This window comes from Carcharodon carcharias, chromosome 1 (genome assembly GCF_017639515.1).
Source record: "Carcharodon carcharias isolate sCarCar2 chromosome 1, sCarCar2.pri, whole genome shotgun sequence".
Lineage (NCBI taxonomy): Eukaryota > Metazoa > Chordata > Chondrichthyes > Lamniformes > Lamnidae > Carcharodon > Carcharodon carcharias.
The window spans coordinates 13,645,739-13,673,107 of record NC_054467.1 but is presented as its reverse complement, the minus strand read 5'-3'; the positions used below and the strand labels follow the sequence as shown (position 1 = coordinate 13,673,107).

The 27,369-nt window shown below is 41.5% G+C and overlaps 2 protein-coding genes across 6 annotated transcripts in view; one reads left to right on the top strand and one right to left on the bottom strand.

Moving 5' to 3' along the window:
- tbck (TBC1 domain containing kinase) overlaps positions 1–18,943 on the top strand; it is a 200,096-nt gene extending 181,153 nt beyond the window's left edge. For all 4 annotated transcript variants that reach the window (XM_041184468.1, XM_041184458.1, XM_041184472.1 and 1 more), the window contains one exon: positions 16,329–18,943. In XM_041184468.1, coding sequence (XP_041040402.1) covers positions 16,329–16,439 — 111 coding nt within the window. In that variant the 3' untranslated portion in view covers positions 16,440–18,943. The remainder of the gene's footprint in view (positions 1–16,328) is intronic.
- A 5,697-nt stretch (positions 18,944–24,640) lies between these two features.
- The window catches only part of npnta (nephronectin a), a 63,073-nt gene continuing 60,344 nt past the window's right edge, over positions 24,641–27,369 (bottom strand). For both annotated transcript variants that reach the window (XM_041184686.1, XM_041184695.1), the window contains one exon: positions 24,641–26,014. In XM_041184686.1, the coding sequence (XP_041040620.1) occupies positions 25,910–26,014 (105 nt within the window). In that variant the 3' untranslated portion in view covers positions 24,641–25,909. The remainder of the gene's footprint in view (positions 26,015–27,369) is intronic.

Genomic DNA, 27,369 nt, shown 5'->3' with positions numbered 1-27,369 from the left:
TGTTAATTAAACAGTTGTGACAAATTTCTTCCCCAGGATCTGCCAGCAGCATTATGAATAAAAGGAAGCCAGCACTGCAAAGTGGAGAAAGCAGAATCTGCATGTGGGTAGAAGGCTCACATCATGATTGCTACCAGCAATCTTGGGCAGAATGCTGCTTAACACTAACCAGCAATTTCAGCAACTGAATGGCAAAAGCCGAAGCTGCAAAATTCAAAGCAGAGGAATTTATGATCAAATGATGAAATTATGAACAGGGCTCTGATGTAGCTGCACCTTGAGCGTTGTGTCCAGTCCCAGTCTCTGAAAAACAAGGGTGAGACACAAGCATGGGGGGAGAGAGTGCAGAGAAGATTCACGAGACTGATCACCAGTATCTGAGCTCTGAGTTATGATGATTGCCTAGAGAGCTGTTGGCTTTCCATCATGGAAGGGGGCCGTCCAGATTGTGGTGTTATATAGAGCTATTTGGGCAGTTAATGGTATGGAGAGGTTAACCTGGAATACATACTACATTAGTGGGAGCAGTACAATGGGGTTCAAACTAGAAAGAGATAACCATATCAGGAGGTGGTCCTTCACACAAAGAGAGGGATCAATACTTGGAATGGACCCTGTCTGTTGGCAAAGCTGGAAACACTGACATCCTTTAACAATTAAATGGGGAGGCAGGGGTAGGATCTGTCAGATGGGCAAATTAAGATGGACCAAATGGCAGCCCTTGTCTGTAGGTATCTTGTGAAGTCGTGTTGTAAGAGCAGTCAATCATGGTAAAATTGCTATGTCTGCTGAGTTCAAAGCTGTAGGAAATGCTGAATAGATTAAGAACCAGAGTTTTAGGCTTCTACACCCCAGGTATCATGGTTTATTTTATTGTGGAATATTGCTGAAAACTATTATGGTTTCTTTATATCCTTTGCATTTTAATCTGGCAATGAAAAAGCACACTTGCCTGTCAGTGGCCACATTTGTGGTTTTTAAGCAGGTTTATAAATAAGTTAGCTGAATTTATTTAAAACATCAGAGTGTAAAACCTTTGAATTAATTACCATGGACCAAAGGCTTTGTCATTGACAACGTAATCAACTCCAGAAATGTGGAGAAAGTAAATGTAACAACCTCCTGCTCAAAGCACAACCAAAACACCAGGAGGACTGGAAGCTTATATTTCCCCGATTACTCTGAACAGCAGCATTCCACTTGTGATGTGAATTGAAACTGAAATTCTAGCTCTGTGAATATACACTTTAAGCCTGGTCCAGAATGACTATGAAGAAATTGCCTGCAAAGTGCTTTGGCCAAGCCGGAATAAAATTTAGAAATTGCATCTTCAGAGCAAGGTGATTCAAGCCATTTTCTCCCATGATGTAATTTGCACTCCCTCCCTCCCTCCCTCCTTGCCACCCTCCATCTCCCTTGGGAGCCATCATTTTTAGTTTCATGGCCATTTTTAATCAGGATGCTCTAGGCCATGCCTTAATGTCCATTTCTACCCTTCAGAATACCATAGTGCCTCCTCTAGAAGGAGAGTGTAATTGGAGTATAGTATGTTTACGTAAGCAGTTTCTATTATAAATGTGGCCAAAGGAAAAAATACTGGAAAAAGTTGGCCAGAAGTGTGCACAGATATAAGATTTTAATATGTCAGGAAAATTTCAGATTGTACTTCAGCTAGTTGAGACATTTGAGTAAATGTTGGATAAAAAGAAAAAGCTGCTCAGCAGGTCAGGCAGCATCTGTGCAGAGAGAAACAGAATTAACATTTCTGATTGATGATCTATCCTCAGAAAATGTGGTGGTTGGTCATCTTCTTTTCTCTCTCCGTTTTCTGCCACTTTCCTCCCCTCCTTTTCTTTCCTGAAGACATTGGCTCCTTGCTGTGGTACGTTCTGCAGGTACTGGGTCATCTTTTGATACCTCATGCCGGAACTCCCACACTGCCGGCATCCAAGTCGATCACAAGGCACAGCCCCAGTCAGAGCCATTCCTGTCCACCTGTGCAGGCTTCCATCAGGGATCACTGAATAACAATAACTTACATTTATATAGCACTTTTCGATGTAACAAAACATTCCAAGTTGCTTCACAGGAGCATTATAAAACAAAACAGATCATATGGTTGTTAAATTTGCTGACGACACAAAGATAGGTAGGATGGCAAGTTGTGACGAAGACATAAGGCAGTAACATAGAAAGGTTAAGTGAGTGGGCAAAGATCTGGCAATTGGAGGAGAATGTGAGAAGATGTGAAGTTGTCCATTTTGGCAGGAAGAGTAAAAAAGAAACATATCCAAATGGTGGTGAGAGATTGCAGAGCTCTGAGATTCAGAGGGATCTGGGTGTCCTAGTGCATGAATCACAATATGCAGGTACAGCAAGGAATTAGGAAAGCTAATAGAATGTTATTGTTTATTGTTAGGGAATTGAATGTAAATGTAGGGAGGTTATGCTTCCATTGTACAGGGCACTGGTGAGACCACATTTGGAGTACTGTGTACTTATTTAGGGAGAGATGTAAATGTGTCAGAAGGTTTCCTAGATTAATATCAGGGATGGGTGGGTTGTCTCATGAGGAAAGTTTGGACTGGTTAAGTTTGTATCCACTGGAGTGTAGAAGAGTAAGAGGTGACTTGATCAAAACCTATAAGAGGGGCCATGACAGAGTAGATCTGGAGAGGATGTTTCCTCTTGTGGGAGAATCTAGAAGTAGGGGTCACGTTTTAAAAATAAGGGCCGCTCCTTTAAGACAGTGAGGAGGAGAATTTTTTTCTGAGGTCTTTGGAACTCTCTTCCTCAAATTGCAGTGGATGTAGAGTCTTTGAACATTTTTAAGTCAGAGTTAGATAGATTCTTGATTACAAGGGGGTGAAAGATTAGCATGCGTAGGCGGAAAGTTACAATCAGATCAACCTGTACCTTATTGAATGGCAGAGCACTCTTGAGGGGCCGAGTGGCTGCTAGTCCTAATTCGTATGTAAAATATGACACCAAGCTACATAAGGAGATATTAGATCAGATGATCACAAGCTTGGTCATAGAGGTAGATTTTAAGGAGTGTCTTAAAGGAGGAAAGCAAGGTAGAGAGGCGAGAGGTGTAGGGAAGGTATCTCACAGCTTAGGGTCTAGGCAACTGAAGGCACGGCCACCAATGATGGAGCGATTAAAATTGGGCATGCTCAAGAAGCCAGAATTAGAGGAGCGCGGATACCTTGGGAGTGTCGTGGGGTTCCAGAGATTACAGAAATGGGGAGGGACGAGGCCATGGAGGGATTTGAAAACCAGGTTGAGAGTTTTAAAATCAAGATGTTGCTTGATCGGGAGCCAGTGAAGGACAGCAAGCACAGGAGTAATAGGCGAACAGGATCTGGTGCAAGTTAAGAAACATGAACATGAAACACAGATGGTTCCCCCTTCCTACTCCTCGGGCTCTTTGTCTAGTTGCAGCTGTTCCAAAGTTCCCCTCCAAACTAATGGCAACTAATTTGACTGGTTCCAAAAACTAGCTGATGAAGTTGGTGTTTTAGATTTTCTTGTCAAAAGGTACCTTTGGATGTGTGGAAATACTGGAAACTTACTGGCATGTCTTTTGGAATTGCTTTGAGGTGGATTCTGATTGGTATGTGGGAGAACTAGGCAGTAGTGCTGACCTGTACCTCCTTGGATACAAAAAGGTAGAAAGGGATTATCCTTCATCTTAATGACTACTAATTCTTTTTTAAAAAATGCTCTTAGTCAAAAACACAAACAGTTTAACCATCTGGTATAAACAAAACATGCCAGATATAAGAAAAAGTTTCAAAGCAATCTTGCTGGAATCTCGAAGCTTCTTCAGGCGAAAGATTAAGGCAAAGGTCAATCATCTCTTAGTTTGCTTACTACCTGAAGGCAAAAAATAGTGAATAAGGATGAGCTGTAAAATGGTGCTGCTGGCCCAAAGCATTTCTACAAGAAAGTGAGTAAATGATGCCAAAGAGGCACTTCTACTTGTTAGGATGTCTGAGGTCACAGTAGTTGCATTTCTTTTCAGAAGAGTGTTGACCCTAGGGTTGGCCAATCTTGAACTCTATTGCAGCAGTTGTGCACAGCTTATCCTTTGTGTCGTCCACCATTAAACTCCTTGACCTGGAGTTTCTTCCTTGGGCATATCGTGGTGGTTAGAGCCAAAATTGCACCCAATGTTGCCCTCCTTTTGCTGATGTCAAGTTACTCCTAGGTGTCTTCTCCTTTTCTCTATTGTATTCTTTATTAGAATATGCCCAGATGTAAAATGGGCAGAAATCAGCGCAAACAACTGGGGCCCAAGGAAACACCATACCCACACTGCATATTTCCTATTTGAGTCTTATACTTGTTTCAGCTCATTTAATCATCATTTAAGCAGGTAAACGCAACCTGTTTAGGAACCTTCAACCAGGGAAGACTTTCAGTTTTAGTGTGGCTTATCCACGTGCCATAAGAATGCATTTAAAAAGGACTGAAAGTACAGAGCAAGCCACAAGAAGATTTCTTTTTTAAAATATTTTTTTTTAAATTGCAATAAAAAAACAGAAAATTATTTTGCCCGAAAATGTATTCGCTTTGTTGAGCACCAACATCCCCCTCCCCCCACTGAATATATTCAAATCGAGAATAGTCATGTTTGAGAGTTGGCAGTGTGACTGAGGGTTTTGTGAATCGAGATTTTCTTGGGTCAAGGGTTTCATGGGCGGATATGTAGTCATGTGTGTAGCTCACACCCAAAATCCTGTGATTTTATGAAATATGAAATTGGTTTGTGCCCAGATTACGGGTGTCTCTTGGATGAAACTCCAAACCCTACCAAGTTTTTCACTGGCTTGTGTTTCTAATAAAGTCATAGGCAGGTTCCTTTTTAACTTCTTTACAATGTCACTGAGTATCCTCAAGTCCATTTGCAAAGCTGATGACATGATAAGATGAAGTTTCATGTCCCACTGTGCAGCACTTGAAAAATGAACTGTCACTTTCCGTACATATCAATTGGTCAGTAATCATTCAAAACACATTTGGACATTTGTACTCAATTTTCTTATTGGCACGCAATAATTCTGAAGTTCAAAGAGATGCTAGTGAAGAGGATGTATTTGTAAAAAATCAGAAGCAACTAAATTATCTTACATAGTGAGTCAACAAAGGAACAGATGAGTTATTCCACTATTATTAATGTTTAGGCAATATGTGAACACATGAATTAGGAGCAGGAGTAGGCCACTCAGCCCCTCAAGCCTACTCCGCCATTCAGTAATCTCAACCACACATTCCCACCTACCCTCGATAACCTTTCACCCCCTTGCTTATCAAGAATCTACCTAGCTCTGCCTTATTAAATATTGAAAGATTCTGCAACTGCATCAACTAAGGCACGTTTCCTACTAGCCCTTTGCATCCTCAATTCTAAAAGAATTATGTTTTAAGAGTAATGCAGTAGATTTTTAATTCTGTAATTTAGTCAGTGCAGTACAAATGAAGCAGTCATTTAATGATAAATTTGATCATCCTTGGTATTTGACCCCGGTAATCACTTGCAATGTGTCAGCAAGTTCTGAATGCTCAGCTAAGTCCTTCAGGTCCAGTTTTGGTGTGTGTAAATCTTGAAAACTTGTTACCAGTTCTGTTTGGAACAGACACTCGTGATTAGTTATCTTTGGCTTCACATAAACACCAGGTAGTAGAGAGTTTCAGATTTAGCTGAAATGGCGAAACCTGTGCTTGTTGTAAACAGACTAGAAACATTATTTTTCTTGCTTCTCAATTCAATATAAGTTGATTGACAAAGAAACTGTTGTTGAATTCAAGAATAGCTGCCCCTAAAATTTTTTAAAGTTCTGGCCCCGGCAACAGGAAAAGCCCCCACCCCATTGTGATTTTGTATTGAGTAGATTGGGAAAGAAAGCTAACTGTGTAAATGAAATTGGAACATATTCCTGCTTCCTTAAGCCACATTTAAACAGAGCACAATAAACATCCAGAAGTGCTTAAAGTCACTGATCATATCCCAGGTTCCAGCTGATTATATGAACCAGACAGTGAACCCTTGCAGTGAGGTTGCAGCATTTCATCTTTTCACAGGATGTACCTTGGGAGCAATTTTTATTGCAGTTTTGGCCCTCTTGTGATTAAGAACCACTCTGCAGAATCACTGGCTGCCAAGGTGCTTCAAGTAGACTCTGATGTCCACATCAAGGGAAGAGCAATCATAATGCAATCTGTGCAAGTTTGATAAGGAGAATTCATCATTAATCACTGGGAGTTAACCATGTTGCTATGTATTATAATATATTCCTACCTTTCAAAGATGGTCAATCTCAGTGATTCATAGAGTTTGGAAATTTAAACCAGTTCCATTAACAGACTAACAAAATACAAAGGAGCTGAAAAACCCATGTGAAGCCATGTTCAGGTGTAAGTACAGAGATGCACCCACTGGGGTATCAGCCACCGACCCTGTCAAAGTTCATGGGTCCGGAGGAAATCCTCTGTTCTACATGGAGAGACAGTGGGTGCCTGTCCCACTAGGCAACTTGCGTAGGATACCACCATAGAAAGTGATTAGGCAGAGGTTTCACAGGTCAAGGGCAGAGCAGCACCTATGCCCCTGAGGAAACTGCCAGTGCAATAACTCCCTTTGTAAAAGGGTTACATTTAACAAGTTCACTGTCTTTTTTTTCTTCAGGACTCTAGTCTTGATGCCAGATGCCATCTTGCATCCCCAAGTGGGCCTCACTTCTGCCTGTGGTCAGTACTCCTGATCTTACCATGTATCTCTCCATCAGGTCCACCTTAGGGCAGAGGGCACAGAAATCCCCGACACGGGGAATCCACACTGCCTAAAACTTCAATAGCTTTGTTTGGGGTGGGCAGGGACCATTCTAGATTCTGAGACATTATGCCGGAATGAGGGTTTCGGTGTTATGGCATAATACCCCGCTCCTCTAATAGACGCCCACCACTGTTACAGTGAGAGTGAGCCAGAAGGGCTGCAGAGCTTCAGTCTAATATTTTTAACCTCTGTCTCTACTTGAATTTTCAGTACAACACCACGTGCAAATGGAGAGATGTAACATCTTTAGCCATATTCAATCACTGGCTGTGTTATTACAGTTCCTATTAAAACTGATCTTTCACAACGTGTTATTGACACCAAATTGACTTTTAAAGATTTAAGAACAATAATTAACTCTCGGGTCCTTCAGAGCTCACTTGTGACCTTGGACACTGTGTAAATGCCTCCATTAGTAACCTAGCTACTGGAACCGTTTGCAGCACAAAATTTCTGTCCCCACCATTTTAATTTAATTTCAAGCCCACAGAAAATGTGTGGGAGACGGTCAGCAGCAAATCCTGTTACATTTCTGAATAAGTATCATGCTGAGGGTATTCTTTTACGAGAAGATAAGTTTTCTCAAATTGAATCATTCTTCTCCAAGAGTTTCCTCTGGCTAAACCATTCGTAATGCGGGAGAATGTTAAGTGTAAGAATCCAAGGTGCTGTTTTAATTATTTCAACGCACTTGATGTGTTAAAGAAAATGTCGCTTTGGGCTGGTTTCTTCCTTTTTAATCTGTGGTCAATTTTAGATTTGTTCATTCCTAACGAAAGCTGTGTCACTTTAAATCCTACTTGTCACTGTAGTGAAATGAAGGAAAGTTTCTATGTTAAAGACTGTTTTGAAGAATATGTTTTTCTGATCTTCTCTGAATTGAGTCCTTCACAGGTAGAAACGTGTGCTGCATTCAGTATTGCAGACTTCATTCCTCTGCTCAGCCCTTTTTGCAGTTTAAAAACCCCCTTTCACATCTGTGGCACATTTGGGGCTTTTGTCTTTGATGGTGAGCAGATGCCATTTGTTAACCGTTTGAGTGAGAAGTTTTATAGAGTCATAAGCCAAATATTGAAAGTTTATTTTCAAGCACAACCTGAAATATGTCCTGCATTAAGAGCTTTTTCTGAGTGCGGCGGGTGGGTTATGAGTTTGCACTCTGTTCCTTTTGGGGCAATGATAAGCAGATGAAAACATCATTGTAAAATTTTTGACCGCAGTGTAGGATTTTAACAGGAAACTATTGACCCTAAAGTTACAGGAGTGACCCAGTATGTTTCACCCAGGCTTTGAGACTGTTATTGCACACCTGAGAGCCAGTAACATTATGGTTTAGCCCAAAGGTCAGTGTCAGTATATATTGCATTACAACTTGGGACTGTAATTTTGAAACTGGATCATTTTAAACCAATTTATGCTCACGATTCTTGTGTATATTGTATAGCATGAGTAAACGTTAACCTCTGTGGTGTTGGCTGCCGATGGTATATTCTAAGCACTGATAACAATAATTATTTTTCTATGTGATAGCTGGTAAGCTGGTTACAATTAGAAATCTAGGGCCTGATTTTTAGTCCCTTTCAGGATTGGGAGCAGGGACCAGTGGGCATGGAATTTCATGCCACCAGGCTGCGAGCCAGTTCCCCAGCTCCATCCTGCCCTGTGGGTCATATTCCCTGATCTCTCATTATGTGACTTGGTGTCAAATTTTGTTTGATAACAGTGCTACACAACACTATGGAGGGTATCCTCAATATGAAGGCAGGACTTGGTCTCCACAATGACTGTACAGTGGTCACTCCTACCAATACTGTCATGGACAGATGCACCTGCAGCAGGCAGGTTGGTGAGAATGAGGCCAAGTATGTTTTCCCTCTTGTTGGTTCCTCACCACCTGCTGCGGACCCAGTCTAACAGCTATGTAATTTAGGACTTGGCCAGCTCGGTCAGTAGTGGTGCCACTAAGCCACCCTTGGTGATGGACATTGAAGTCCCCCACCCAGAGTACATTTTGCGCCCTTGCCACCCTCAGTGCTTCCTCCAAATGGTGTTCAACATGGAGGAGCACTGATTCATCAGCTGAGGGAGGGCGGTACGCGGTAATCAGCAGGAAGTTTCCTTGCCCATGTTTGAGCTGATGCCATGAGACTTCATGGGGTCCGAGTTCAGTCATCATCTAACCTGATATATGGGGGAGGAAGAAAATTGTGCAAATCTACAGTTCCCTATTTAACAGGGAAGGGTGAAGTCATCAGTCATCCCACTGGCTGAACAACATTGCAGTAAAACCTGCAATAAGCAGCCATCCGCAAAACTAATCTCGACTGGTGGTTAATTAGTAGTCTGGATAGTTAGGGTTAATCATTGACAGGGCTGATAGTCATCACAAACCTATGTTGCATTTATTTCCCCTTCCTGTCAGCCTTTATTTCCTAAGAAATGTTCTTATTTTTCATTGTAATTATCTTCTTGTGTTATAGTTTGCCTTTTCTTATTAAAAGAAGTTCTGAACTATTTGCCTCTCACTGTTCAGCCCTGGCTCAGTTGGTATTACTTTCACTTCTGACTCAGAGGTTTGTGGGCTCAAGCCCCATGCCAGAGACTGATCACACTATCTAAGTTACCACTCCTGTGCAGTACTGAGGGAGTGCTGCACTGTTGCAGATGCCATTCTTTGTGCAAGATGGTAAACTGAGGCCCCACCTGCCTGCTCTGGTGAATGTAAAAGATCTCATGGAAAAGCAGAGGGTATTGTACTAATGCCTGACCAATACTTATCCCTCAACTGATATCACAAAAGAAAACTATATGATAATTTACCTCATTGCTGTTTGTGGGAACCTGCTGTGTCCAAATTGTCGGTTTGCCTGCCTGACAGCCTGACTACAGCCTGAAGCTATGAAGCATGTCAGGATACCCAGAGGGTGCGAAAGGTGCCAAATAAATGCAAGGGTTTTTTAATTTTAGTGTGTATTGGAAGTGCAGTAGCACTGACACTAAGGTAAATGGCTGGTAATAGCTTGCTGTGGATAGGATATCAAAGTCTCTATATAAATGCAAGTTCCCTTGTCCCCTCCTGTGCCTCATTTAGCTGGTATTGTACACTGTTCAAACTGCAGTTTGCTCTACGCTCAGTGATTAGCACAAAAATGTTGTGTAACAAAAAGATAAGAGAAAAATCTGTGATTACAAATGATGGCTCTGATCCTAAAATGAGAAGAATTGTGGAAGAATTAATGAGCATCAGGTGATGATGCATTACACTCCAAACATTTGAGGCTGTTTAAGAGCTTTCACCTCCTGAAGCAGAGGAAGGTACAAGACAAGAGAAGGAGAGAGAGAGAGATGGGTAATGGAATTAGTTTTGGCTTGCTCTAGCAAAGAGCTTGTTCACTCATGACATGATGGACTGACTGGCCTCCTTCTGTGCTATAAGCTTCCTTTGGCCTGCGGTTACTGCACTGCACATATCCAAAAAGCTTCCGTGGCTAATGTTTAGCTTATTATAAACAAAGGCATCTGTCAGCATAAGCAGTTAAGGGAGGCCTGACAATGCAGTGTTGTAATTTAAGAAAAATACAAGTGTGCTGCACTAGTGACTGCTGTAAGGTTTTAAAATCAGCACCCATTGAGTGCCAGCAAGCTTGTGGCATTGTGAAGTATGAAAGCTTGGTTTTAATACCATGTCCTCCTTAATGGAGAACAATTTGAGATGGGCTTTTGTTTACTAATCCCCTCCTTAGCTGAACACCATCTTTAAACTCATTGGGAGACATTTTGACTTTGTGCTTTAGTGACTCAGTAGCTCATTTGCTATCTCTCCATTGCATTTTTCTTAAATCCCAATACTGCATTGTCAGGCTTCTCTCAGCTGCTTACGCTTAAAGATGCCTTTGTTTATCAATGATTAGACATTAACCATGACAGCTTCTTGGACTGCAGTAATCACAAAAGCCTATAGCAGCAGAAGGAGGCCATTCAGCCCATCATATTTCTACTGACTTCAAAGTTCATTTCCACAATGCAATGGGTGTCTTGATTTGTAGCAGGCAAGGAAACTGAGAGAAACTGTCTGCTATGCAGGACATTGGTGTTTGAACCAAATGCCCAATTGATTCTGGCTTCTGTCCACGGGGCTCAGTTAACATATATTCCATTCACTTTGTGTATTTAATGTAATGTGACCTTGAATCAAAGAGTAATGATAACAGAATTGTTAATAAAGTTCAAGTGCTTCATTATAAACAAGTGACTCTTGAGAATTCCAGGCTTTGTTGGGTCTCAGGGTGGACATTTCAGTCAACAAACTTCATAGCTCCAGACACATGATACAAAACCTATAGCCTTCTTTATTTATTGTTGTGCTGTTTGGGGATCAAGAAGGGTGAAGAACATAAGAAATAGGAACAGGAGCTGGCCATAACAACCCCTCGAGCCTGCTTCAGCATTCAGTAAGATCATGGCTGATCTTTGAGCTCACCTCTACTTTCTTGCCTGATCCCCATACCCATTGATTAATTTAGAGACCAAAATCTATTGATTTCAGCTTGAATATACTCCACAGCTCTCTGGGTTGAAGAATTCAAATGATACACAACCCTTTGAGTGAAGAAATTTCTCCTGATTGCAGACCCCTTATCCTAAGACTATGATCCCTGGTTCTAGACTCTCCAGACAAGGAGGAAAAGGCCTCAGAGTCTATCCTGGCAGGACCTCGCAGAATCTGCTATGTTCCAATAAGACCACCTCTCATTTTACTAAATTCTAGAGAGTATGGGCCCATTCTGTTTAAGCTCTCCTTATTGGATGGCCCTCCCATCCAGGAGTCAATCTAGCGAATCTATGTTGCATCCTATCTAAGGCAAGTATATACTTCCTTAGGTACAGAGACCAAAACTGTCAATGGTACTCCAGGTGTGGCCTCCCAAAGCCCTATGGCAATACTTCTTGACACTTGTACTCCAACCCCCTTGCAATAAAGGTCAACATGCCGGTTGCCTTTCTAATTCCTTGCTGTACCTACATGTTAACTTTCCGAGTTTGTAGAAGATCAGTCTAGACCAATTTCTTCATTGCTGTACATGTGTAATGGTTTTTTATGTTGCAGAAAAGATATTAGACCAATATCAATCTATGCTGTTACTCCATAAGAAATTGGTTCAGCACAACTGGTCCATGTTAGTGTTTATCCACCACATAAACAGTAACCCTAACCCCATATACCTATTCTATTATTTTAAACCTCTATTCCCCTTTTGTGTAACCACCCACCTGAACTATTTTTATTTGTTGACCATGGATTGGGAACAGCTCCCCAGAAATTTCCCCAACAGTCTCTGCTTCAATCACTAACTGCATATCTACTTAATGCAGTTAAACTGCAGGCAACCCAGTGCTTTGATTTTGTTAATAATGCCAGTAATGTTCAAAAATAGAATTGAGAAATCGTAATTGTTTGGGACATAGTGCTGTAAGATGTTGTCGATGCTGGAAGCAATGATCTTGATCGGTAGTTAAGTTGTCATGGAGAGCAGGGGAGAATGGATGATGCATACTCGTTTAATGTTTACGATTCCCAGTTTTAGTTGCCTGTAATGGTTATTTGCAGTTCAGACTAGTTTACAGAAGCTGTCAACCTGTTTAATGTAAGTGTGTTTAAAAAAAAATCTCCTGTGCTCCATTCTAAATAGCTTGCATTTAATCCTGTATTCAGGTCCCCTCATTCTAGACCCATCAGTGTTTGGGAAATGTCTGCTTCTACCCAATTTCTCTCATCCATTCATCATGTTAAACACATCACCCCTTAAATCTCCTAATGAAAAATGCTCCAGTTATTGTATAAACTAAGGTGAAGGACTTGGCAGCTAAGCATTATCTTGTATCTTGCAGCTCCTCTTGAGCGGGCCATCAAGCGGAGATATTTCCGATCTCAGTCTTGGTTAGATGCATTTGTAAATGATAACTCAGTATCAGGTTGAGTAATAGACAAAGCAGTGAGCCATAGAGTCATTTGTCATACAAAAGGAGGTCATTTGGCCCATCAGCTCTATGTTGGTTCTCCGCAGATCAGTCCTATCAGTCTCACTCCCCAACTCGATCCCTGTAATCCTGCAAGTTTATTTCTGTCAAGTGCCCATCCAACTTCCTTTTGAAATCATTGTTTCTTTTTCCAATACCCTCATGGTGGGCATGAAAGATATAATGAATATAAATAATTAGTGCCAAGCTCCGAGCTGGGAACTGGTTCAGTGAGGGAGAGCTAGAGGAAGACCTTCCCCTTAAAGAGATCTGTGTTACACCTCCACCATGAGGTGCCACGCCCTGGTGATGCATAAATTTGTACCAAGGGAGGCATTAGAAAATAGCACACTCGTAACAAAGTACAAGCAAAATTATATACAACTTAGGTCCTAACCTGGACAATACTCTGGTGCGGGGGGAGGTGGTGTTGAAGCAGTGGAGAGGCCTCAGCATAATTCTCTCCCAGGTGTACACTGAAATAACACTTTGAATTTTTGCTTTTTCATCACTTTGCATAGAATTACATAGAATTTGACATTATTTCTAGTTTTATCTCATTGAAAACTACAAAATTCTGAAGGGGCTTGAAAGGGTAGACAGTAAGAGACTGTTTCCGCTGGTTGGGGGATCTAGAACACAGCGGCACTGTCTCAGGATAAGGAGCCGATCATTTAGGACTGAGGTGAGGAGAAATTACTTCACTCAAAGGGTTTTGAATCTTTGGAATTCTCTAACCCAGAGGGTTGTGGATACTCCATCATTGAATACATTTAAGGCTGGGATAGACCGATTTTTGGTGCCTCAGAATTATGGGGTATGGGGAGCAGGTGGTAAAGTGGAATTGAAGCCCAAGATCAGCCATGATCTTATTGAATGGCAGAGCAAATTTACGGGCCAGATGGTCTAATGCTCCTATTTCATGTGTTCTTGTGTTTGTAAGAATAGCATTCAGCCCAACTGATATATACCAATGTTTATGTTCCACATGAGCCTCCTGTCAACCTACTTCAACTAACTCTATCAACACATCCATCTATTCCTTTCTCCACATGTACTTATCCAGCTTTCCTTTAAATACATCTATATTATTTTCCTCAATCACACCATGTGGTATTGAGTTCCATATTCTCACCACTCTCTCTATAAATAAACATCTCCTGAATTCCTAATTGGATTTATTAGTGACTATATATTTATGGTCCCTATCTTGGACTCTGTCAAAAGGCAACACATCTTCTCTATGTCTAACCTGTTGACCCTGTTCATAATTTTGAAGATCTCTTTCAGCTCCACCTTCTGTTTCCTAGAGAAAAGAGCCCTTAATGCGATTAAACTGCAGGCAAACCTAGTGCTTTGGCATTTACTAATAAATGCCAATATTTTTGAAAATGGTAATAAGGAATCTTGATCCTTTTGAGAAATAGTCAGTACAGTAAGGCAGTGTTGATTATGGGGGAAGTGATCATGATCAGTAGTTAAGTCACCGTACTACAGAGGAAAAGAGCAGAGAATGGATGATGAATATCCTTGAAATGTTTAAATATCACAGCTTTAGTTGTCTGTAATGGTTATTTGCTGTCCGGACCAGTAATAGTTTATAGAATCTGCCAGCCTGCTTAACATTCATTCCGCTTAAATTTTGGGCATGTAATCCTGACAGAAACCATGCTTAATACTGACAGTTGTGCATCCCATGGCACCTTAGGACCAATAATGCAAGGAAAGCAATGATGCTTTCAGCCAATTTATTCAAAATGATGCAAAGCTGCTTTGGGCTGCTGATTTTTGCAATAATAGACTTCCTGGGCATGGAAACATTGACACGGGAACAGGAGTCTAGACTGTTCCTGGGTCCTGAATCCATTACTGTGTTAGATGCAGAACCAAGAAACTGCCTGCTTGTTCATTAAAAAAAAAAATCCCAAGGCAACACTCAGAACAGCAGAAAGCTCCTCCAGTGCCCTGTTCAACATGTATCCCCCCCCACCGCCTTCATCATCGCAACAGATTGTTACAATACCCACGAGGAACTAAAAACTAAAATATCCAAAGTTACTGAATGACTCCCAACTGAAGAAATTACCAACAAGGTTCTACTTTTTGTAGCTTTTACTTCAATCAGAACCAACAGTAATTAAACGTAAATGATACTTCAAATATTTCTTCAAATGGTTGACCATCTGTTCATCTTGCTTTGTTGATACAGTTGCTAGAAGACCTCATTATGAATGTTTGGCAGAGCACCAAGAATGGCTAATCGACTTAACCCTGTAGGCAATTTTCCAGATAGTTATTACATTGATAGTGATAACTTTGTTTGATTGACATCTTTATTACTTTTTAATAACCTAATCTTTATTTGCAGAATTTTTTCAATGCTTGTGCATTTATATGCACAAGATTAAGTGGTGTGAAGTGGATAAAAGTTTTTTATCATTGGTACTATGAATGGCTGCGATTAATAGCTTTGAAGAAGTTGTAGGATGAGCAGATTTTTGCAGAGGAGATTTTCATTCTCTCTTTTGCTTATTGTGTCAGTTTCAGGAGCATTTCAAAGATTTTTTTAAAACGCATTTGTGGGATGTGTGCGCCACTGGTTAGGCCAGCATTTATTGCCTATCCATAATTGCCCTTGAGAAGGTGGTGGTGAGCTGCCTTCTTGAACCGCTGCAGCCCAATGGCTCATTGGTTCTGCACATATTCGATACTCGAAGAGCAGCTATGGAAGAGGCAAGGGGTTTGTGAGATGCCATTGAAGGTATGGGTGGAATGGAGGGGGCATGGGAGACATGAGGGGGCATGTGGGTGATGGCTTGAGGGCCTAACAGTCATAATTACAACTGGGCAAATGCCCAGTAAACAGAGGTGGGCCCTCTGGCTGGCCAGCTTCAACATCCACCCGACTCCGTACTGCTCCCGCCTACCTGGAATTAAAGTATGACAGGCTGGAGTCTCCTCAATAGAGACAGGTTCATGGAGTCAGGAACTTGCCCAACTCCTGTGCCCTACTCCTTCGTGAAAATCCAGTTCTTGGTCTTTTTTTTTGCCCAGCAATTCCTATATTATAAGGTTAATGATTCACTTCTCTTTGGGTTTTATTGCACAAATACCTTGAGTTAAGGGCATTTGAAGGAGAAATCACATTAACAAAGGAAAATACAGTTTTTTTTTTTCTTTCTTCATTCCCAGGATTTGGACATTGCTGAGGAGGCAGGCATTTATTGCCCATCCATAGTTCCTTCAACTAAATGGTTTGTTAGGCAACATCAAAGGGAAGTTAAGAGTCAACCCTATTGGGTTGGGACTGGACTCACGTATAGAACAGAAGGTTTCCTTTCCCAAACAAAATTAGTGAACCAGTTCTCAGATATTCTTCAACCAGTCGTTCTTTGCAGTAACAAATCTCGGCCCTGAGCAGTGAGGCTCTTGTGACCTTCATGTAACTAATGGCTCTCTCTTTCTTTTTTAGTTCACAGCTCATTTAGTGAAGCTGGGTTACCCACGAGTCTGCACCTTGGATGGAGGCATCAACAAGATGAAGCCGACGGGGCTGCTAATGGTCCCTTCACCTCAGATCTGAATCTTTCCACCCACAATACAAGGGGCAGACTTGGTGGGGACAGCAGCAGCACCAGCAATAAAGGGCAACACTGACACGCAAGACTAAAATCCCTCTCTATGAATCCCTAGCTGTGCGTAATCAGTAACCTGTAATGTCTCAGTCACATTTAAACCAATTGTGACACAGGTGATAATCTGCAAAATGGTGTTTTCTGATGTCCAACAATGTTTAAGTAGAAATTCACACCTGAGTATCATTCAGCTATCGGAACCATTGTGAATCAAATTTTTTAGTGTTTTCACAAAAGTGAAAATTGTGTCATTGATTGTGAATAGTGATTTTAACAGAATATTACAAGAAATTTCTTTATTTAAATAGTATGCTCCAAAGAGAAATTTTTTCTTGCCTTTTTTAAAATCATTTTTAATTGGGTCTGAAAGAAAGTACTAAGTACTGGGGTAACCTGTTTACTAACTTAAGTAGACCCAAAGAGCCTTGGTAGATCAGTGTCTATGGAAGGAATTCAAAAAGCATTAGAATCGCCACTATTAATTTATCAATTAATAATGTGCCCAGCCATACTCCTTAGCGGCCAGCTAAGCACTGAAGGGCCTCACCCTAACTGTAGCTGGAAGATTTTCATTTCGGAGAATGCTGACCCCTCTGTCTTTGTGCTTAACTTTTGTTTCAAGCTTTATGCTTCACAAGACTGAAGGCTTGTTATGTATGATTATAGGATTTGCTTTAAATTGCCTAATATTATAGTGCATGAGATTATTTGATTTCACCTCTTAAATACAGTTCCCAAAAATGTCAATGTCTAATAGAAAATCATTCCAAGGACACGTGGTAAGTGTAGCTATGTTTTGTGACAAGGCCTAATAGCACCTGACACAGTCTGATGCCTGCATTACTATGAAATATGGCAACTAAGATGTCCAAATATTTGCCTCTAAACCATTGATTTTGTTTGAGGAATCATTTACATGAGGAAAGATGATACCAAGAAGCAGTGTAATTCCACCCCAGGGGGCAGTGGGAATGCAGAAACTGGAGTGGATCATTCAGCCCCAAGTCCATTTCATCATTCAGTTAGATCATGGGTGATCTATAGTTCAACCCCACTTACCCATCTTTGTTCCACATGCGTTGATGGCCTCTATATCCACTTGGAAATAACTAATCAGAGTAAAATCAAAGGAAGTTGCTTCCTCAAGGGACAAATCAAATTCCTTGAGGAATTTGACTCTTAGCGGCCTACCTTCTACAAAAAAAATCACCAGGGATATACAGCTATCCCACCAAATTATCTGAACCAGCTATTTCTGACCAGCATTGGCACCATTTCAGTAATATAGATTCATGACACCAATTTGGAATGATGTTAAGAAGCTGCCACAGTGGAAATATTTGCTAAAGTTTTCTCTTACACTGCTATGAAATTTTGGGTGTTTTTCCATGCTACTCACAAAGTATGTAGTCAGTAGGGAACAACAGATGGATGGGCCACATGCTTATGTCCGTGTGTTTTCCCACAAGGCACTGTCAATCTCAGCCAGGTCATTTCGGGAAGAGGAAAGGTGAATTTCCTATACAGGGTTGAGAGGGGGAATGAGCAAGTGATTGATTTGTCTCATTCCCAATAAATGGCCTAAGAGTAAAATTGATGAGATCAGTTGCCAATTTGCTAGAACATGTATGGTACTAATCTCTCAAATCAAAGAAGAGTGTTCAATGGTTTAACATATTTTTAAGAATTTCCTTGCATTCATTAACACTATTCAGGCTCCCTAATCATAGAGGGTGATTGTTAAGTCAGGAAGGAGATGTTCAAGAGTTATCAGAAACCTCTCAGTAGGTCAGTCAGTATCGGCGGAGTGAACAGGTGGGCTAATCTTTCAGGTAGTGGAACCTTCTGAACTGGTGAATGGCATTTTAAAAATAGCAGAGCAAAGAGAGGGGATGAAACACTCATGAAAGAAGAAATAGACTTGACCGTAAAATCATAACGATCACAGTCAGCAAATACACCAAGCATGAAGGTCAAAAAAAATTGATGGCTGACAAATTTCATAGCCTAGGGCAAGAATCTGAGCCGAAAATTGCCATCATTAAGTGCTGCAAAATATATCTGAGCCAATGGCAAGAGATGGTAGTGACATTTGATTCTGTAAAGGGAAGGAACGTTGTCTAAGATAAGCATTTCTTACATAAAACCTTACAATAATTGTGGATTACTGTCTTAATGCTCATTCTTCTGCAATACTATGAAATGGATGGCAACAGCACAGAAATGGATGAATGACCATGCGCCCTTCATTAGCTCCAGATTCCTCTTACTGTGGCCTGGTCCCAAATGAGTTGTTAGTTCTGCCTGACAGAAAGGTCAAATGCAAACCTGTTTCAGGCCATGATTCCCAGTGATTATTGGAACAGCAGTCTGGGGATCTTATCTTGCTGCCTAATACGTTACTGCACAGTCTAAACGCCAAGTGAACAATAAAAGCTTTGTGTGAACTTTATAACCACAACTACCGTTGAGAAAAAACTTGTTGTTTGAGCACAGCGAGGATTATCAAGTTAGGATGAAATGAGTCAGGACTTTTAATTGCATTTTAATAAGGCAGCTGCAGTTTTGAAGAATAAGTGTTTGACCAATGGAATTTTTCCACCATGCAATGTTGATGTGAGGATTTCAGTGAGTGTTTTTTACTTGACTCAAGTGTAAGCTCCAGAGAGATTCCACGTCAGTGTTTAATATGCACTCGTGAATCTTGAAGATTAGTGACTGGAAATTTTTAAAGTTGAGTCACAGGAATCGTCAATGCTTTTTGTAATTTGGAACCTCTCTGAGAAATTATAAACAATGGTTGTTTAGAGAAATAAACATTCATTTTGTCCTATTATTTTAGTGGCCACATACAAGTGAATAGGGTATTATCCAAAAGTAGACAAATCCCATTGAGGGGAGCCTCTATTATAAAGTTTGGCATCAGATGTGTAATGCCGCTTTTCCAATATGTCCATGGGTCTTTTTCTGTTCAGTGTTGACCCTCCCCACCAGATGCGCAGCATCAGATCAGCTGGTAATAACTTAATGGCTTGGATTGTGCGTGCAGTCAGTGGTGAACGGACGGTGCTCACTATCAATCTTGAAAAAGACTCTCGCAAAGATTTAATGGGCTCTAGAGCGTAGATTTCCCCAGTTACAACCTAACTTTTAACCTGGCACATCTGTAGGAGAGTTGTGCCATCCAGCAATCGTGAAGTCATCAAACTGCCTAATCCAATCAGATTGAAGTATTCTCACTGACAATAAACTAGGAAGTTAAAAACCACAGAATATAACTTTTTAATCATTTTACAAAACCAAAGTAGAGACTGAGGAACTTACATAGGATTAAGGTAGAACCAGAAATATAAAACAAACTTTAAAAAAATATTTTAAATCATCAAATCTTTAAACATTATTGTGAGGGTGTGAGACTCCATACTTGTAAACAGTTAGTCAGGGCCAGAGAAGTTGTTCAGCTGTAATTATGGCCTAGCACACCATTTTAAAAGAACTCAGTTATACTTTATTCAACATGCCAAACATTGTCACTGGTTTTTGCAATGAGAGTAGTGCGTCAAATGTTGAAATTCACATCAAATCACTGATTTTCTATTCTAAATCATCTGCAACAATGCAAACTGTGGAGGGAGCAGGGCAATGCTGATGGCAGCTTCCAGATTTCCGCAGTTAAAGGCGCATGTGCCGATACAAAAGTCGCTGTCATTTTTACACAATAAGGACCACATACGCTGTCAGATTCATCATCATTTGTAACTAAAAATTCTCAGCTGTTGTCGTTAACAATTATGTTGCTACTCCGCTCATGAAGGCAGTGACTTGTGGCACTGGCAACTACATTACATTAATGCATACATGCGCTCCCTTGGGTTTCAGGAGGTTATTCTCCCATGCATGGAGGTGGAGGAGGATATTTTAAACATTTCTTTCCAGATTTCTAAAGGTGTCTAAAGCAATTGACTTTCGGGCTTTAACGTCTTTGTTGTTCTCACTTAAGTTGGTCAGTTGCCCAGCATTTTTTCAATGAATGCCTTAGACCAGCTCCAAGTTATCAAAAAGACACAGCTGATACTCAGACCCTGTGCAGGGACAGTGCAAAATAATCACCAGTCGCGTGCAGGCTAGACTCAGAAAGCCAGGGAGAGGGGCCAAGTACCTCTGGTGTATGTTCTTCACACATTAGGTAATTTTGACAAATAATATGTTCATTTATCCCCTGAAATCAATGGCCTGTGACATATTCCTTTGTTCTCAGGATCTGAGCAGTGCTGGCATGGCCACCTCCCTAGTTGCCCTGAGTAGGTAATGATGGTCCTTCATCCAGAGTCCTTGCTGTCCTTCTTGTGATGGTGGTCCTGCAAGATTATTAAGTAAGAAATTCCAGGTATTGACCCAGTGACATTGAAGGAAGGATGGCGTACATTATTTCAGGATGGCGTGCGATTTGAAGGCGATGGTGTTCCCACACATTGCTGCTTCTCCGAGGTTGAGATAATAGAGAGGGAGGTGCTTACAACAATGAGACTTATTCATCTTGTAGAATGACATAGGCCATTCAGTCCATCATGCCTGTGCTGTGCCTTTAATTGAGCTAACCAATTAATCCCACTCCCCATATCACTGCAAATGTTTTCCCTTCAAGTCTTTAACCAATTCCCTTTTGAAAGTTACTAATGAATCTACTTCAACCATCCTTTCAGGCAGCACATTCCAGGTCATAACTCACAGCCTAAATTTAATTTTCCTCATGTTGCCTCTGGTTCTTCTACCAATCATCTAAAATTTGTGTCCCCTGGTTACCAACCCTTCTGCCACTGGAAAATGTTTCTCCTTATTTACTCTCTCAAAAACTATTCATGATTTTGAACGCCTCCATTAAATCTCCTAACCTGCTCTGTTCTAAGGAGGACAACTCCAACTTCTCCAGAATCTCCACAATAACTGAAATCCCTCGTCTCTGGTACCATTCTAGTAAATATCTTTTGCCTTTTTGAAGCCTTGTCATCCTTCCTATCTATGTGCTCAGAATGTTCCAAAGAAAACAATCGCAGCCGATCCCATCTTTCCTCTTAGCTAAAATTCTCCAGTTCTGGCAACTTTCTCATAAATCTCTTTATCCTCGCTACTGCTATCGCAACCTTCCTGTAATGTAGTGGCCAGAACTATACCCAGTACTCTAACTGCTGTCTAAATATTTTGTACAATTCTAGATTAATCTCCCTATTTTTATATTCAGGCCTCAGCTAACAAAGTATTCTGTATGCCTTCTTAACCAACTCATCTAAAAGCTCTACGATCGGAGATCTGTATACCAGCACTCCAAGGTTCTGTCTACCTTTGTATATACTGTTGCCATTGTGTCTAATTTTACTCGGACTCTTGATGCTACACTTGGTCAAATGCCGCCTTGATGTCAAGGGCAGTCACTCTCATCTCACCTCTGGAATTCAACTCTTTTGTCCAAATTTAAACTAAGGCTGTAATGAGGTCAGGAGCGGAGTGGCCCTGAAAAAACCCAACCAGAGCAGGCTATTATAGTGAGCAAGTGATATCACTGTCAATGACACCTACTATCACTTTGTTGATGATTGAGAATAGACTGATTGGGTGGTAATTGGCTGGCTTGAATTTATCCTGCTCTTTGTGGACAGGACATACATGGGCAATTGTCCACATGCTGGTGATTTCATGCTGAGCAATATTTTATTAACGACCTTGAAAGTGATAAGACGATGATTTAGTTCTGAATATAAGAAAACATTCCTTGGTTAATTTCACTCTATAGTTCAAGTTCTTTGAGGGATCTGGTTTTGTCACAAACTGTTCAACCAATTTCTAAAGAGAAACATATTGCAGGGCTGTGGGGGAAAGAGTGAAGGAGTGGGACAAATTGGAAAGCTCTTTCCAGGGGCCATCATAGGCAAGATGGGTCGAATGGCCTCCTGCTCTATGAAATTTTCTAAAAAGCCAAATACGTGGGAGGCCAGGAGATGACAGAGTGGCCCAGCTGAATGTTTGATATTACCATGATATAGATTGTGCTTCACATATTCATAATCCGAAGTAACATCAGAAAATTCTGGGAAGGAGCCTATTTTTGTGGCTTTAATCCATCTTTTTCCCTCTGCCTGATCCTGACTGACTTGCTAGGCATCGCTAGCCCTTTCTGCTTGTAACTCAAATTTTTCACAGATGTATCTTTCACTTTTTTAAAAATCCTACCCCTACCCAATGTGTACAATGCCAATTACACCTTCCCCACCATCCCCCAAAACCCAGTCTGCCGAGGTTTAAGTGTAGCAACCCCACCAGCAACCACCCAACCCCAGAGCTGAGATCAACACACTCAGTCCCAAATTCAGCACAGGGTTGAATCTTCCTGATATGTGGAACAGTTGCTCAATGGGATAAAAATACAGAAACTTTATTTAAAAGTATGAATTTCCCACAATTGTCCAAACATGAATGAATTACTGAGGCACTGGCCCCTGTGCAGCACACTCTCAGCCCGATTGCAAATCCCAAGGGGATAGGGGTATGATCCGCAAATGAAATGAGGATAATATGGTTTGCAATCTAATCCTCATTTACACACTTGGAATAAAAATCCAGAGAACCATGAGTTTAAATGCCACCTTGGCAGCTTCAGATCTTGAATTCAGTACTTTTTAAATCTGCCCAGAATATCATAAAAGAAAATTGATGAGTCATTTGGATTGTTAAGTGTGAAAACCTGCTGTTCTTAACCAGTCTGGGCCTGATCCGTGATTCCAGTCCCGTGCCAACCACTCAGTTGTATCAGACCCACAACTTTTTCACAGGCAATTAGGGACTGGCAACAGATGCTGGCTGTGCCAGTGAACAATGCAATTTTTTAAACAAAAAAGCAACACTGGAAGTCAGGGATGCCGGCTAGTTTCAGGAACCCATTGTCACCAGGGGCAACGGTACAGGGGAGCTCAAAGATTGAAGGGTTTGTTTCAGAAATGCAATCTGTGCAATCTCTTCTGTTCCCGAAAACAAGAAGCAGCAGCTGAGAGGCATTTAGAAAGATAAAGGATGGTGGCCTTGGAGCCTGGTGGGGTTGTTGGTGCCATAGTGAATTTCCTCCTCTCCTACAGTCTCTCTGCCTTTCCCTGGCCTAGATGCACCTTCGTTGCACCATAACCACCACCAGCCCAAGATTCTTAAAATGGTCTGATTCCCAGGACTTCCAGCAGGGTCAGGGTTACCAGGAGTGGGTGGTCAGGAGTTATGCTCCTCTCCAGCTCTAATTTTCCCTCCTACAGCTGGAGGACTGTCAGGGGCATTGTTATTCAGGACTGGTAATATGTACCATCGAACTGGAACTGATCAACAAAGTGACCGCGCACCTTTACACAAGTCAGTTTTACTACAAAAAACAGCACTTTTTCTGAAATCCCTCTAGTGTATAGAGTAGCCTTTGTTGAATGATGACTAATCCAAAACAAAATATGTTCCTTTGTGAACTTCATAAAGAAATGTCATTCCCGCCTGTTAGTGTTAACTATTCTGTGGTAAATATTTCATCATTTCCCACCACTGACCTGTGTTGAGCATTCGCTAATTATCCTTAATGAGAGACAGTCGCACTTTATGGATCAGATGATGATGAGCAAGGTAAGCAGGGGACGAATATGTATTCGGGACAAATAATTTCTCGATTAAAAAACGAGGACAAGAAATAATAAACGACCCTAGACAGTTCAAGAGCCATTGTAAAAGCAGTGTCCTTGGAATCACAAAGTGAGCTCTGGATTTGAGTGCCACCCAAAGCTGCAATGAGTGCTGTTTAACATGATTTACTAAACAAACGGACAAAAGCCAACACAGCACAGGAATGCATTCAAGGAATTACCAGATTGATCTGAATTTTCCTACTCGCAAGCTACCATTTTAGGAGTGTGGAGAATCAGCTGGCACATTTGCAGCCTTGCTATGACATCATGTAATGGGGCTTGTTTGAGGGTAGATTCAAACGAAGCCCAGGTTGAGAGATTCCTCCCATTTGTACAGGGCTGACTTCCTGCATCATGGCTATTGAACGAGGGCCATTATGATTTGGAACTATCACCACGCTTCTCCTAAAATCAGTCAAAAAAAAATACTGCGTTACAAAAAAAAGTAACAAAGCGTGCATAATGTTTATTTTCCAGGTTTGTAGCAGTGATTTTGTGGCCTTACAAAATGGGAGTAAACTGTACATTTTGATGCCTGATTTGTTAAAGTTGCCATCTTATAAAACACTGCTAGAAACCTCAATAGCTGCCTGCAAAAGCTTCTAGATGTACATGGTGTAAAACAGATTTTCCCTGCAATGTTATATACAGTACCATGGAGTGTCTCGACAAATACAGATAGTTTCAGTAAATACTAGGTCAGATAAAAGCTAATTTTAAATAGAGTGAGACAACAGCCTAAAACAATATAAATTCTTTTACACTTCAGTACATTTTTTGGATGGTTAAGGGGGCTGTTAATCAACAGTCTGTACAACATCACAGCTAGGTGTGATCCTGGACAGTTAAAGGCCCAACACACCCCCTGCAGTGATACCAGTGCTTTCCCAATTTTTTTTACCTGGAGGGGGTCAGGGGAGGTGGGAATGGGCCACTCTTCAACTTTAAGCTGAAACAATAATGGGAGCAACTCAACAGAAGTCCCCGGCTACATGCCTGTAATGAGGCAGAGAACATTAAAATATACAGCTACCACAGGGCCCCCGTGATGTTTGCAATTAGTGTTGGAAAGGGGGAAAAGAAGAGGACGAGTCATTTTAATTGCTCGTCTAAAGACTTCTTTCAACAGTCAAAGAGGTTCTCTCTCACCCTTTACTATGAATCTATTAGGGGTGGGGTTGTTCTAACATCAGACATGGCAGTGGCGTAGCACCAGATTCGGGTTGTATGAGAAGCCTTCTGTCTGAGGCACAAGACTTGCCAGGACTACCCTGGGGGAGATTTTGAGACAGCAGTACCAAACCCAGGTGATGAACCACACAAACAGGATTCATTGGGTTTCAGGTACAACTGGCATCCAGCCAACCACATGTTGCTATCCTGTGTGATGTGGTAACATGTTGATTAACTAGCTATTTCACAGATGTGTTCAAATGGTGTTCAGATAAGCACCTCAAATTATGGAGATTTCATAGCCACATTCTTCAGCATTACTGGACCACAGACGCACACAGGGTAATGTTTAATAGGAACATTGATCTTGTTTGAAGGTCCTGTGCTCTGTGAGGGCTTTGTCTTGGGTAGATTGGCTCCTCGATGCAATTTGTGCAAAGTAAGTGGTAGAATGCTGCTGTTAAGTCTTTCCCCTCATGACCATTCCTCACATAAGTAAACGGGGACAAGGTGGAGTCCTTTCAGAAGCGGGTCTGCAGATTTTACCACTGTCGCAGAGATCTTCCTGAGCACTGGCCTTTCTGCAGGCTGATATCATCCAGGCTGATCTCCCCTCGCTTCTTCTCACGCACCCCTTTGAAGATGACCTAGGAGAGAGAAGGAAAGGTAGAGTTAGAGACTGGGTGTGAATGCGAAACTAGTTTGACAAAGCCCACTGAGCCCTGGCCTTTCCTGCTGAAACAGTTTATGTGACCTGCGTCTTCATTCCCCATTACTGCATGTTCACTTTGAAGCTAGACTGCAAAGCTATGCACTTGAGAATAACTCTGCCTTACCATTTGAATCACATTTTGTCACACTTATATCTCACACCTTCCTCCTCTCCTCAAAGAATATTTCTCGTCAACAAAACAATATGTATTTGCTGAAGGCTGCACACTATTAACTCTCTAGAGTGCTTAATTGTGCAAGTTTCCTCAGGAAAGTGTGTGGAGGCATTGTTAATATGAAGCTGCTCTAGAAGAGCCCTTCTCTCATGCTCATTCATGCTAGAGTAGATCTCAACAAAAATTGTCAATCTTTAGGTATTTCACCCAGTTGGCAGGTCAGCCAAGTCAAAAAGGGTGTCATCCTTTTCAGCACGGGGTTCAAGGGGGTGGAAGGACATTTGTCCATGCCAGCTGTCCTAGCCCCAAACTATTCTCCTGGAGTGCACAGTTGGGAGATGGGAAGGTAATGGTAATATCACTGGACTAGCAATTCAGAGGCCCATACTCGGGGGACAAGGTTTCAAATCCCACCATAGCAGCTGTGGAATTTAAATTCAACAAACTTTGGAATTGAAAACTAGTCTCAGTAATGGTGACCATGAAACCATCATCGACTGTTGTAAAAACCCATCTGGTTCACTCATCCCCTTTGGGGAAGGAAATCTGCCCTCCTTACCTGGTCTGGCTTATATGTGACTCCAGACCCACAGCAACGTGGTTGACTCTTAACTGGCCCCTGAGATGGCCTGGCAAGACACTCAGTTCAAGGGGAGATTAGAGATGGACAACAAATGCTGGCCTTGCCAGTGATGCCCACAACCCATGGAAGAATAAAGGAAAAAAGAGGGGCCATGCCAGTAAAAAGGAAGCGGTGTCATCGCTACAGCACCAGAAAATCCAGTGAGGGACCTTAAAGGAGCAGTAAATTGGAACAAAAGCCAATGAAGGCCTGAGTGAAGACTGGACCTTCAACAGGTAACAAAGGAAGGGAGAGGAGGCTGATTCAAAACCCATCTCCCTCTACAGGAACACCTCAGGGCAATAACTACTGCTTTTCTAGGGCCTACTGCCATTGTCCTCCATGTAAGGAGAGAGCCAATGGGGAAGGTGCCAGCTCTGGAATTCCCTACAGAAGCAGAGAAATCCCAGTCAGCCACTGGCCTCGCTGCCACATTTTCCAACCATTTCTCCCACATATCTGCCTTGATTGAATTCCCTCCCAAAATCTCTTT